At 32.5% G+C, this 14953-nt stretch overlaps 1 protein-coding gene and 2 long non-coding RNA genes across 5 annotated transcripts; all 3 read right to left on the reverse strand.

The window, feature by feature from the left end:
• Positions 1-214: 214 nt before the first annotated feature.
• LOC127714213 (uncharacterized) lies at positions 215-1270 on the reverse strand. Its single transcript, XR_007987622.1, has 2 exons — positions 1077-1270; positions 215-356 (listed from the first exon to the last, which is right to left on the reverse strand). It is a non-coding gene; the product is annotated as an uncharacterized LOC127714213 (long non-coding RNA).
• A 1240-nt stretch (positions 1271-2510) lies between these two features.
• On the reverse strand, positions 2511-4605 carry LOC127714216 (uncharacterized). 2 transcript variants are annotated; one of them, XR_007987625.1, is made up of 3 exons: positions 4333-4605; positions 3319-3487; positions 2511-2876 (listed from the first exon to the last, which is right to left on the reverse strand). It is a non-coding gene; the product is annotated as an uncharacterized LOC127714216 (long non-coding RNA). The 2 variants fall into 2 exon arrangements; XR_007987624.1 differs by lacking the exon at positions 4333-4605 and having other exon boundaries at positions 3319-3609.
• A 1817-nt stretch (positions 4606-6422) lies between these two features.
• Positions 6423-13659, reverse strand: LOC127714201 (uncharacterized). 2 transcript variants are annotated; one of them, XM_052220226.1, is made up of 2 exons: positions 13580-13659; positions 6423-8390 (listed from the first exon to the last, which is right to left on the reverse strand). In XM_052220226.1, the coding sequence occupies exon 2, from the start codon at positions 8373-8375 to the stop codon at positions 6423-6425; it is 1953 nt and encodes a 650-aa protein (XP_052076186.1). In that variant the 5' UTR covers positions 8376-8390; positions 13580-13659. The 2 variants fall into 2 exon arrangements, with proteins under 2 accessions (XP_052076186.1, XP_052076185.1); XM_052220225.1 differs by lacking the exon at positions 13580-13659 and adding an exon at positions 12525-12753.
• Between the last annotated feature and the right edge of the window lie 1294 nt (positions 13660-14953).

A 14953-nucleotide genomic window follows, 5' to 3' on the forward strand; every position in this document is an offset into this window, starting at 1 on the left:
GACTAAAGGAGTTGTCTGATGATCATTAGCAAAAATATATAAAAATCTCCTTAAAGTTTGCTTCAAGTGGCTATTCCTTTAATTTATAAAGATGTGCGGTTACTTGTTTTTTTTTCTTTCATTGAACTGTTATCCAAACTGAGCGTGTTACACAATGTAGTGAATTTCTGCATTCCTGTCTTAGTTTTAATGTATATAATAATAAAAATGTATATTCAAAGACTTAAATATTTATTTCTCCATGTAAGACAAGCATGACAAATTCAATGAAATTAAAAAAAATACTAAAAAAAGTCATTTTCTCCTGTAGTACTTCTCCCTTCTTCTAATGCGTGATTTCTTTCTGGGGGGTATTCCTACAATAAAGAATATATTATAAATAAAAAGAAATAATGTTTGTCAAGTTTATAGCACAGGCAATTCATTAATTTTTAAGACAGTAATCTGAGACTTGAGACTCAGCAGTAATTGACCAATCATTTCAATATGGATCAAAATAGTTAAACTGATAAAGGATGCAGACCAAAGGTGCATGTACTTTTTACATCATGTTTGGGTCAATTATTTAAAAAAAATACGTCTATTTAGGAACTCATGATGTACTGGTATTTCACATGGTGACACATTTTCATTGCATAATATTATTATACTAGCATGTATAGACTGCATATATATTATCAAGGGAACCAAATATAAATCTAAATTTCTTTCACTAACAATACAAATTCACCTATCATTCCTCATGTTGTGTGTGTGCAACTTGTCTCGTGTGTTTCTCAGTTCTGCAGCGGGAACTTACTGATACAGAAAAATTGGAATTTCATATAATTACAAATTTTACATCATTACATCGGTTAATTACTAAGGCTTGCACATACATTATCCGGAAAACAGATTGTTCATCTGAATGTAAGTTATGGGTGAGTTGCTCATTGACCCTGTCCCACGGACTGGTAATAACTCGAGGTTACTTTCCGGTTTGGTCGGTAAATTCAAGTCTATAACTGCACTTATTTTATTTAAAGTGCTTATAAACCAACATTTATGAACATGTCAAATCTTATATTCACACTTACCGGAACATAACACTCTTTATAAATCCACATTTGTTAATTATTATTTTCTCTTTCGCTGTCAAAAATGGCGGTCGAATCCTTCTTGTCAATCATTGCGAGTCACGTGCCGAGTCACGTGATCGAAGACTTACAATTAATTACTGTTTGACTGGTCAGTACGGGAAGTGACCAATCTCTGTGTTATAGTAGTCTCAGTTCAGAGACAGGATATGCATTAATGCTGACTTCTTGAAAAATACAAAATGATCCTTCTATTACCGTTGAACTACATTTGTCGGAAATTTCACAATACGAATATTTTTCAACAGCTTATCAGCCTCGTTTTTGGTGTAGTTAATAATTTCAGATTTTAGGGTTAATGTCACTCCACTATAATAATGATCCGATAATTGGAAAGATTTTGAACAGAAAAATACCATGTCAGAAACTTTGAAACACTTAAGCTAAAAGAACACTGCGAGTACCCTCAAATCGTACGTTTCTGTTAATTTGACCTGTTGATACTATTTGTAATGCTTTTTTGTTATTTAATGTTTACTTATTCAGGGTAATATCGTGTCTATATACCAGCTTTGATAAGTATTTGGTATTACTATAAATTTTCACTTCTTTGTACTATGAACATCAAAATTATTTATTTTGTAAAAAGTTTCCTTTCTCTATTTTAACTGTATACCTAACAACAAAAATATTTTCATTTACCTGTGTATAATATTATTGTAAATGGCGGATTTTTGTTCAATGTTATTGTTGTTTTTCTGAAATTGTTTAACATTTCACAGCTGTATCCCAGACAACATTGGTACGTTTGCACAACGTTGGCCTAACGTATCTACATGCATTGGCCCAACGTTGTTTTTGAACGTTGGCCCAATGTATAAGTGCAAAGTGGCCCTATGTTGGCCCAACGTGATGACTAAACCGTTGGCACAACATTGTTAAGGTTTTATACAATACATTGGCCCAACGTTGGTCCAATGATGGAATAATACTTGCCGATGTTGAACAAACGTTGGGCCAACGTAGTAATACAAACTGTTAGCAAACGTTGGCACTCCGTTGGTTCAATCTGTAAACTTTTTTTTATCCATATGAAGGATACTAAAATTCCTTCCAGGCAACAACTGTAATAATTCCTGGTTCTTACATCCGTTCAAAATGGCGAAAGTATTATTTTTTAAAATGTTGCAATTATTGCGTTTTTTAGATCCACTATACCATGTTGTGTCTTTTATACTACCCGAAAATTTTGTATTTTGCCACTTTCTCTCTATCTCCCTGAACATGCATGAAATATTTGTCAATGGACGTTTCAGTAACCAACAACCAATCAGTCTCTCCAGGAATTGTACTTCTGAATTTTACCCATATTTGAATGAATTCAATCAACATATCCATGTTACCTAATTTTCTTAAATAATGTAAATACAAATGTATGATTAAATATAATTTATTATTAGCTAGACAACCAGCAAAGTTTATAAAAATCTTTTTTTGTATCTATACGTTGCTAAATCAGATCTAGAATGAAAATTATAAAGCCTATTCATGATAATTCATTAATTCCATTTGTATAATATCATTACAGTTTATGTAGAAATATCCAAGCTCTGTATGAAGGCATTAATAGTTCATTTTATACAGCTATTTTTCTAGTTCTGTATTCCAACATGGTTTTTATTCACAAGAGTGTTCCTTTTGTTTTCTGCTACACTTTGTTTTGTCACTATTTCTGGCTCCGTCTTATATTAAATCCTTTATCCAGTTTAGCATATCTTCATAAAAGTTATTTCACTGCCTCTGTAATAAAGTTATGAATGAATGAGTACTCAATGTATGTATATTTAGAATATATTAAATCCTCCTAAAAAAAAAAAAAAAAAGACAAAAAAATCATTGTTTCCGGTGTCCTGGCGCATTGCAATAGTTAGAAAAAATACTCTGTTTTAAATATTTTCCCTAGCCTATACAAGCCAAGGAAAAAATCATATTGCATGCTCTACCATAATGGCTAGACTTCACCTTGCTAGCTAGGTTAAGCAGGACAATTGAGTGTAGAAATGGATACAGTAAACTTTGTCAAAAAACGTTCTAAGTAAATAAATAAAACTAGTTGAAAAAAAAATACAAAGTCAAATCTAAATACACTAGCCTTCACGGTAGTATTAAACTATTTATGCATGTATATCTGGGAAATTCGAATCCGAATAAAGCATAAATGATGGCTATTATGTTAACTTACTTTCTTAAAGTTATTCATTCTGGGCTTTCAAATGGTAGAATGCATTTTTTCCCATCCCCATTCCCATGCATTTTCTAGCCAGGATGTTGTCAATAATTCCTATTATTCCTAGTTTTTTTCCTTTTTCATTCTGATTTATTTTGTCTTCTGTAGTACTCAAATACCTGACCTATAAATTTATATTAAAATGTAAAATTGTATATTAAAAAGAAAAGCTCCTTCAAGTTATTCAGACAATAATCTTTATAGTCTTTTTCTTTTATAAATATCCGTATGTGTGGTATAGTCTTTTTTTTTACATCCCCTCTATTTTTTTATATTTCAAGCGTCAGCTTTTTGTGACTGATATTTACTCCTATAAACTATTCACATATCCATTTTTGCAAAAGTTTTGCCGAGGACAAAAAACTAAATTTAGCCGAGTCCTTATAATTATATATAAATTACAACATTCTTGCAATGAATTTAGATAAGATTAAGAAATAAGATTAAGAAATAAATACTCTATTTGATATCTAAAACACTGTTACACATGCAAGTGTGTATATGATCAGGTTTCACAATTATATCGTATATGTTTGCATGCGATTTAGAAATAGTAAAACTAACAAATTCATTTATATTTCAATGAAGTAGAAATCATTATACCACATTTCTGAAACATTACGGAACAAGGTACATCTTACGACTGATTTTTTCCATTAACTTCAGTAATGGTAATAAATGTTATCGTTATAGATTTCAGAAATAAAATATTAAACTATTGGTAATTTACAATTTGTTTGAAGATACTAATGTTCAGTGGCAAATATTTCATGATTATTTAAAAGGATTGAAATGATTTAAAATCTAGAAAATATTTCGCCCGAAACGTATAAACTTCAAGATCAACATTTTAAAATGATAGAAATTAGAAATTTTAATTTTGAACAACATCCCTCAGAATAAAAAAATCATATTGTATTTGTCATTCATAATTGTATATATATCAGATTTTTTAAAGTTACAACTTACATGTTACTTTCTTTCTCTTTGAACCTCAAATGATATGATTTTCTCCATTGTTTTCTTCGTTTCATTGCTTTCTTACAAATACACAACTGTTACAGGAAATAACCACAAAAGTGACCATCCCATTACATTAACTCAGATTTCCTATAAACTTAATTACCATAGCAACTATCTTTGAAATTTGTTAAACATATGGTCAACCTTATCAGAATGTGCTTGATTAACAGACTGGCTGTATCAAATATCACTCTGTATATAATTGCTAAATTATTATGTTTCACAAAGTTTAATGAATAAATTTATAATAAATAATGATTGCAATAAACAGTATAAATTTTACCTGGCTTATATACAGAGTATAATATATGATCAACGTTGGCCCAGCATTGGCCCAACATAGAGTTGTAAATGTAGTTTCAGTTGATAAACACTTTCGGTATAACAGTAACTTTTCATAAAGCATGCAGCAAACGAAATTATCCGCCTCCCAAGAGAAATAAAGCGTAAAATATTTCATAATCAATTTTTATTAACAAAATTTCATATCGGCCCTATGTTGCTACTAACATAATGCCAACATTAGCCCGATTATTTATAACCAACACGAGATAATAATATGGATTTACAACAGCAGGCCAACGTCGGATCAATGTTGTGCAGTCAACACCAACGTACGACCAACGGACCGACAATTTGTCAACGTTGGGTCAATGATGTGCAGCCAACATCAATTTGCGACCAACGGACCGACAATTTGCCAACGTTGGGCTAATGTTGTGCAGTCAACACCAACGATCGTCCAACGAACCGACAATTTGCCAACGTTGGCCCACTGTTAGTCTGTTGACTGGGATAATACTGTTACTTTAATTATTCATCCCTTATTTTATTGATTTTGTATTTACATTGTATCATAGATCAAATTTATTCGTTCAGTGTATGTTCACTTGTGTTAATATGTCTTTTGATTGAGTTAAGCCATTTCAATTGATATTTTATAGTGTGTCTTTCTTTGTTGTGATGTTACCCTATTGTTTCAGATAAGGTTGGAGGTTTGGTACCATTAACACGTTTAAACCCGCTGCAATTGTTTGCACCTGTGGTTCATAAGTGTTTCTCGTTTCTCGTTTTTTATATAGATTAGACCGTTGGTTTTCCATTGTAAATGGTTTTACACTAGTAATTTTTGGGGCCCTTTATAGCTTGCTGTTCGGTGTGAGCCAAGGCTCCGTGTTGAAGACCGGACTTTGACCTATGATGGTTTACTTTTATTAATTGTGACTTGGATCGAGAGTTGTCTCATTGGCACTCATACCACATCTTTTTATATCTATTTACTTTTTAATTAGTTTAATCATCCCATATCATATAGTATATGCATAAAAAAAGAAGATGTGGTATGATTGCCAATGAGACAATGCTGCACAAGAGACCAAATGACACAGAAATAATCAACTATTGGTCACTGTAGGGCCTTCAACTAAGTTCTTTTGTTATGCCTTGTGATGACTCTGATAGGTGACAACAAATCAGTAATAAAAATTCAAAAAGATTGTCCTTATGTTAATTAATCGTAAACTATGTCTGATCAGTTAACAAAGATATGATAAAATTATCTCACGGACAATGGTAGGTGTTTTCCTATCAATACAGTCTCAGGAATCTTAATTTTTAGATTTTTGAGTTTTAAAGTAACTAAATGTTGAACAATATCGAAAATAAATATATTTAGAATTGTAATATCAATTTATAGATATTAAGCTCACTTTCTCTAGAACATTCTTTAGTGTGCTCAACCAGACGAAAACCATGTGAATCAATTGCTATACAGCCGTTATTGCTTGACAGTTATTTTTACGGTTATTGAAACCAAGATCTGCAGTCACTCCGACACGAATACTTTATCTACATAAAATACGATTACAGGTGTAATATCTTAAGTCAGGAAGAAAAAAAAGCGAATAACTGACGGGGAAACTTTGAAATATATCATTTCCCGGACATGGTGGCATAAAACTAATTGTTTCAAATTTTATATCTTTTTTAATAAACACATCACATTTTTGCGCTTAAAACATGTATGAGGGCATATACTATACCCTATTAGAGTATAAAATGACGAAAGATAACATAGAAAAAGTCCATAACACGAAAGTGAACAAGTTAAATGCATAACAATGAGCAAGCAAAAGAAATAACAGAACAGTAAGAGAACAAGAGAGAATGTAGGTCATTGTAATAGCTATGATGAATGGTAATAGTATTGTAAAGTAAATAAATGTTTTTAATTTGAGAATAAGTATAGTTAAGCAAATACATAATTTCCATACTGAATATAATGTACTAGTAATTGGTTCAAATAAAATGACAAAAGATAACACAGAAAAAGTCCAAAACATGAAAGTGAACAAGTCAAATGAATAACAATGAACAAGCAAAAGAAATAACAGAACAGTAAGAGAACAAGAGAGAATGTAGGTCATTGTAATAGCTATGATGAAAGGTAATAGTATTGTTAAGTAAATAAATGTTTTTAATTTCAGCATGAGTATAGTTAAGCAAATGCATAATTCCCATACTGAATATAATTTACTAGTAATTAGTTCAAATTTTGGCTTTCTGTAGGTGTGTTTCAAACCCAAATGTTCTTTGAATTGTTCTATGCGATAAGTATCTAGCTGACAAGACTCAGTATAAAGTCCTTTCAAATCATCTAGCATATTTGTATAGCTTAATGAAGCTTGTCTATAGGTTTCCCATTTAACAGAGCTATAAAGGTTCTTCTGTTTTTGACCATGCCCAAACGAGCTATGAGGAAAGTGAGTGCATAACCATGGATTTCCAAAGAAGAAATGAGGCAGGTTTTTGCTTTCTATGCATAGACCAAGAAAAAAGAGAAAATATCCTAGAGCCTCTTTCAAACCAGATAGTGAATTATGGTCGCTTGGTGTTGTAAGAAAAGTAACGCAGTAGAAACAAATAGTCTTTAAATGTTGAGATGCAGCAACTGATCTTATCTGATTTGTTTTATGCTGATTGGCTACATACGATTTCAGCAAACGACAAGCAGTCATAAGGTATCTTTGACTGTTGTTTCGTCTACAAATATCAAGTATCTGTTTTTCATATCCAGACGTACATTCTCTCCATAAACAATCACTGTCAAACGTTGAGGAGGCTTCTGTGCTGCGATGTGCCCACTTCATTACAGCATAAACTTGACAGTTCATTTGTTCAATTCCAAATCCATGAGGTAATTTTTCAGTATATGGGTTGGGAACACGATCATTCCGTAAATGAAATGCTGGGACAAAATCAATATCAAGGCTTGGTTTTTTATCGGACTCTATTGCCACATGCACCCCTTGTACCAATCTGATGTCGTCACGAAGATCAGTAATATCTTTTTCTTTGTTTAGCGTTATGTTGATATCAAATGTAGGGGGTTTTGAGGTACGGCGAATAAAAAAAGGACTGTGTATATCATGTAATTGGTCATTTATCACTTTTCGTGTTTTGTCAATTATAGATTTGAAAACTTTCTCCTGCAAGTTTTTTGTGTTTAAGAAGTACTTTCCATTTGCAAACTTTTTAAATATTTCTGTCTTTTCTATCCAAGGAAATCTTGATATAAGATATTTAGCATTATTGACACAAAGTTTCATCATGCCAAGAATTTCCTCAGAGGAATTATATCTTGCCAACTCTTTCGACACTATCATTCCACTTATATCAAACAAAAGTATGCAATCAAACTCTAAAGCATCGATGACCTTTAACCCATCCCTCGAACTTCCAAATCGGACTACGTCATCATTGATGATAAGACCTTCAAAATTTTCATTTGCAAATTTCTTGACATGTGTCATTACACATCTTAATACTTCATCGGTTGTTTCGCAGTGTTTCTCCCATTCTGTGTCGTTTATATTCATACAACTGGAAAACCAGCTTCCACGTATCAATGCATCCAAATCCTGTTCATGCGGACCCAAAGCAAAAACTGGTAGTTGCCAGTTGTTTATTTTTTTGCCAATCTTGTCCATATTCACCAGATATTTCTAAAATAGATAATGATAATATATTCACTTAAATGATCTCCATAAATATAAATCTTGTTTAAAAAAAATAATCTCCTATAATATAAGTAGCATCACTCAGTAGAAAAAAAAAAACAAAGGATATGGGTATCCATTCATGACACAAAATCAGTACATGCACAAAAACAACATACAAAATGCAGAGAAACAGCGCTTTTATTACGGTTCTGCATCCCAAAGTCACAGTGAGGCTTTCACAGCGGAGCCATTTGGTTAAATTTGGAGTAAAATAATAGTTTTTAAGTAGGAAAATCGATTGTAAATTTAATTTATTAATAATAAACTCGCAATTATCTAAATATTCGTATGTGATATATGAATATATCTCGTCGTTTTAATAATAGAAACCCCATAGTTTAACGTTTTGTCATCAGTTGAATAGAAGCATCGTCATATCTCGCCATCACAAGCCGGATGTTTTGTCTATTAGTTTTGAAAAGTTGACAAATATTAAATTCAATGCATTCCATAAATTGTTTTTAAGTATCTCTGCCTCCGAAGGAAACAAATGTCTTTACTCTATCATCTTAGTATAAGTATAGTTTGAGATCACCCCCAGTTTTTGGTAGGGTTCGTGTTGCTTAGTCTTTAGTTTTCTATGTTGTGTCATCTGTACTATTATTTGTCTGTTTGTCTTTTTATTTTTGGCCATGGCGTTGTCAGTTTGTTTTCGATCTATGAGTTTGACTGTCCCTCTGGTATCTTTCGTCCCTCCCTTAGTAACGTTTACAGTCACTTCAGAATATAAGAGAAATGACAAACTAAAAATGATTATATTTGAAATTTTGGTATCCACATGGGCAAACAACCAATTCTTTATTGTTCTGTTGGAATGTTCCCATGATTATAAAGACTTGCCAACAGATTAGAAGATTTGAAAGCTCGTAAACCTTATGTGCATAAGTTCATTTTTTACAGTTATTTTAGGGTATAAATTCCGTTTTGATTTAAAAAACATTTATTGTGAGATGTTAGAAGTTGGAAAACATATATACACGCAAATTGTATAATAATTTTGTTTTTCGTGTCCAAACAATAGGCAATATCTATCTTAAACTAATTTGTTCAATGACTTTTCAAACTTTACCACTGTTCACGACATTGAGGAAATACTTTTCAATATCTAATTTATATTTTTGCATATAAAAAATGTAAGATGAACGTAAAGTTCATGAATCAATTTAGATAAATGCACTCAATTTTTTGAATTGTTTGAAACAGGTCGATATAGTTGAAAAAAAGAAATCCTTCTGAATGTAAATGGCTAAAAGATGCGACTTTAATTCCGACAAATTGTCTTGTACGACTTTGCCCCCAGCAGAGCTATAGAAAAACAGTACTTTAACGGGTGTTACACGGACTCTTTTAAGGTGATACACGGACACTTTTTAGTTGTTACCGGACTCTTTTTATGAATAGAATCACCCGTGCATGATCAGTGAGATCATGGGCACTTTAAGTTGCAATTAGATTCGAACTTTTTTATTAAAATATTTTCTTTAGCATCAATAAATAGTGTATTCAAAACAATTCCAGTAAATGAATCTTCATATCAGTACACTAAGGGATTGACCATTTAACTTCAAAAGAGGGGTTATGATTTTTCTCTTAAAAAATATTTTTATCCCCAATTTTATGAGAAAAAATATAATGTGGTCAAGCAGATGACAAAATAATTTTCTGATTCCTGATTGTTCGAATACCGTATATAATAGTGCTTATTACGAAAAAAAAAATGTGTGATAGCGTTGAAAAAACTAAATAATTTTCTTACTCAGAAAAGAACATAACCCTTTTTTGAAGCTAAATGGTTGGTCCGTAACTGTGTTTTTTCAATATATGGACATGAATAGTATTCTGAACAATGCTGAAAGTAAAGAAATTAAAGCTGGTACCAACGTTAAAGCCCCAGTCACACTAGACCACGATCGCACCACACTCACCGCGATCTAAAATTAATTCAGATCGTGGTGAGGTCGCAGTATGAGCGGCAAGAGAATGTAAATTTTCGTTGTTTTCACGATTCTATTGCGACCTCTTTACGCTTCTACAACGATCCCGCTACGTTTATACCACGCTTTCACCTATCTTATTCTGCGACCTCACTACGATTATCACGATCTTACTACGCCCATCACGTTCTCACTACGACCATATCCGAGTAATACGATCTATCCACGCTTCTACTGCGATTATAGCAAGCTCTTACCACGACCATACTAGGATCATACCACGTGTATAGCGCGATCTTACTACGCTCTCAGCAATAACGTGAAATTCCATATAAAACTGTTCTATTCCATCTATTTCTCATTAATACGTAGATTTCATGGAAACAACACAGTCATCCTACCAAAATCTACCAGAACTCGTGGGCGTAGTGGTAGGGGTAGCGGTATCGAAAGATGGGCCTCTGATACGAATCCTGATCCAGTAAAAATGTCGTACCAACCAATCCAACATGAATCACAACGTATTGCTGGTCCATCAAGATCAAATTAATTCGTAGCTCGTTCATCAACTGATCATAATGACCAAACTGGAGTCTCCTTTTGGTTGATAACCAAGGATGAACCCAACAGGACCTGCGCCGTCTAAAACTTCTTCTTCTCCTTCGCTCGCTCAATAACATTATCATGGCCTGTTCGTTAAGATTTTGTATCTGTGTTAATTATTGTAGAAGCATTACAACATGTACATGGTCTTGTGTTCCATGGTTCCATGGTTCAATTGAAATTAATGTTTCAAACAAAACCAGAGCTTTTATATATTTTATGTGACAATGACAATGAAAATGACTAGAACTCGAAATGGTCGTAGTATGTGCGTAGTCAAGTCGTAAGAAGAGCGTGATGAGGACGGGATGAGCGTGCTAAAATCGTATTTAGGTCTTCAACAGCGTGGTATAAACATGGTATAGTCGTACTAGAAGCGTGGTTGGGTCGCGGTGAAAACGTGATGGTCGTAGTGAGGTCGTGGAAACGTCGCTGTGAGATCGTAGAGAAGTCTCTCCGACTAGAATCGCGCTTTCGCTACGCTCTCGCCACGATAGTACAGCGACCTTTGCGATCTTACCACGACCTTACTGCGCTCTCACTACGCTTCTACTACGACCTGATTTCGACACGACCGCACCACTATTCTTTTAAGCATGTTCAAAGTTGGCCACGCTCATCACGATCATGAAGACCTACCCGCGACTGTACCTCGACCGTACCACGACCTTACTGCGATCTACACGATCGCACTACGATTGTCAAAATTTTAATTTTTTTCATAGATCGTAGTGCAATCGTGGCCTAGTGTGACTGCGGTATTATACACCAATAAAAAAGAAAGGAAATATATATAAAAATATCAAATCTAATCAAAAGGTAAAATCCCTATCAACTCACCAATGCACAATTGGTCTTATAGATAAAAAGTGTTCATGGAACATAATACATGTTCAAATATGCAGCAAATCTTGAAGATGATCTTCCAACTTATGTCATCAATTTTGGACGGTAAGCTGCGATTGGATCATATAGTGACACGTGTTTGTTATCATGATCAGCACTATCAGAGGAATAAAAAAAAAACTGAACTTAAAAAAAAAATCCAAAATATATGCCCATATATATCTAATAATGAACAAGACAAAATCCATTTTTTTCACATCATTCACTAATGAGATAGTAAATTCATTATTTTGATACATTTATATTTATACACATCATATATACTAGTTCGTTTATTTGGCGGCAAACGAACGATTTTTTTTAAAGAGGAATGGGAGGGTGGGATGGAATGACAAATCCTGAAATTTTCAACCAAAAAAGATGAAGCATGTTTATTTTAAATTCATTTCACCCCCCACCCCATTTTCCGTTTTTCCCCAATTAAAATCAAATGGAAGCTTGCTTACCTCTGAAATCTTTTTAATACATTACTCACTTGCGAAGTTGCATTTTAAAAAGTCTCCAATGTGTACAACATTCACCTTTTACTTGAAATTGTTCTTTTCATAAAGTTAATAGATTCTTGATTTTTTTGTGAAAAAAAACTCTTGGCTGTAGGGAAGTGAAGAAAGTATATGTTTAAACTGTAACGTACATTAACTGGTATATGACCATTTAAGTTTCTGATATCTTTAGTTTTGCTACCTCTTCTAAATCCAAAATGTACTACTTCTTTCTTGAAACGTCGTACAGGTCAGATACAAAACAAAGGTAACAAAAAAACAGGCCGGAAACAACCTGCCGTATAGTTTTTCTGCTATCGCCCCGGACCTTGACCTGACTACTCGTGCAGAAAAACTATCCGGCAACGGTTGTTACCGGCCTGTTTCTTTGTTACCTTTGTATTGTATCTAATACATATCCCGTAATTGTATTAGCAGACAACCTAATGATTGCATATAGTATGATTTAAATGGATATTGAACAGTAATATTAGGTAAATAATTTCGGAACCATTCATCCACTTCACAGGTAGATCAAATAAGTTCATTTAGTAGGAATACACTACAGGTACACTAAAATAAATTGCCATTGTCGACAAATGTTTGATTTTTTTATCATTAGCTTTCCAACCAAGGAGAAAAGCTAGGCTCGTCGAACTTTTTCTGTTTTGATATTGACAATGCATTTGTTTTGGTGAACCAACAATGTACACATATCGTTTTTCAACCTGCTTTTTAACCTTTATACTTCATATGCAGGCGCTGGTGAATCGTGTTAAAAACTTTTATTTATTAAGTGAGAGAACACCATCTGTATGGCGGAAATTGTAATTTATAAATAATATTAACCTCTTGTATGAATTCTACCTCATATGAATGAAAAATCGAAATGATATACATGTATATATCGACTTGGATATGCCAACAAATATACATGTATATACATTTGGTATAATTGAGTATCCAAGACGTAAACATGGTAAATGCTTAACTATATCTTTTTTTAAACGATTGATTAAAACTCAAAAAAGTCAAATATAAACGTCCATAAGCACATGTATTAACAGGAATGTATTTTAAATTTTATTGAGATACATTACTTCAGCAATAAGTAATAAATTTTGTCCGTTTAAATTGTTCAGAGTATAGTCGTCATGTACAAAAAAAATACGATTATATTTGGAAGGACATAATACCTTTATCTTACCTTGACTTTGAATCCATACTTTGATAGTTACTGTATTGATATCGCTAACGGTAACATATATATCAATTTTCGAAAAATCAAACAGGTAGCTTATTAAAATGCAGCCATCGTACGATGTGCAGTGAACTATAGACATATTATTTAAATCATGGCAATATTTGCTATATGAGTTTGGTCATATACTTGTCCATATAAAATGACTGAATTCTGATAATTTCGAAAATCATTTTTATACACTATAAGCTTTTGTTATTTTAATGAAAATATTTGTTTTTATAAAAAGATTTGTTTTATTTTAAACATACAGTGGCATTGTCGTCCATATTTATATTTTGGATCAATTCGGACCTACTCATCAAAAAGAATCAAATACTTGTGAAAATATTTGTTTTTATAAAAAGATTTGTTTTGTTTAAAATCAAATACTTGTCCAGGCATTTTATGCTTTAATCTGTTCAATACTTTAAGAAATGATTTACTTGAATAAGATTTTGCACTCGAAATGATAAATCACCTGTCTAATGTCATCTTGTTTAGTTATTAGTTTAATACAACACTTGTGATATCTTATCAACTTGGAGACCTATATCCTACTTGGAATGTTGCCTAATTAGTGGAAAATAAAATCACAAAAATACTGAACTCCGAGGAAAATTCAAAAAGGAAAATCCCGAATCAAATGGCAAAATCAAAAGCTCAAACACATCAAACGAACGGATAACAACTGTCATATTCCTGACAACGTACAGGCATTTTCTTATGGAGAAAATGGTGAATTAAAACTGGTTTTAAAGCGGATAAACCTCTCACTTGTATGACAGTCGCATCAAATTCCATTATATTGACAACTATGTGTGAACAAAATAAACCGTTATAATAGGTAAACATGTCACAAATAGAGTACAGAAGTTGTTAATGTTAAACATTGTAAAAGATGAAATGTCCGTCCTGATCACATGCGATTTCCTATGGTTCGTTATGTGTCTTCATTTCTTTGGACTCATTGATCAAAAGAAACTATTGGTATCGTCTTCCATCTTAAACAAAGAAGAGATAACCATTTTTGTTTTGTTATGTAATGAAATTAAGACGAAAATTAAAAACCCTCATGATCTATTTACATTTTCAAATCTATCGACATTATTAGTTATACAGTGTCCTAGTGAAATATTTATTGACATCATATATATATCGTAAAAGGTCACAATCACACTGTGTAACGAATTTCTCTTACCATCTTTCTTAACATGTAGCATTTACACTTCTGTTAATTTTGTTGACCCAGAAAAACCGGAACACAAACTAACACAATTAAAAACCAATTGTTCACAGAACAATTGAAGGTCTTTCCACCAGTAAAGATCTATTTTGATA

Source organism: Mytilus californianus, unplaced genomic scaffold (genome assembly GCF_021869535.1).
Source record: "Mytilus californianus isolate M0D057914Y unplaced genomic scaffold, xbMytCali1.0.p SCAF_9, whole genome shotgun sequence".
Taxonomy (NCBI): Eukaryota; Metazoa; Mollusca; class Bivalvia; order Mytilida; family Mytilidae; genus Mytilus; species Mytilus californianus.

What these genes read in the sequence shown, in the direction of transcription:
- LOC127714201 (XM_052220226.1), bottom strand. Translation starts at nt 8,375, where the DNA reads ATGGACAAGATTGGCAAAAAAATAAACAACTGGCAACTACCAGTTTTT.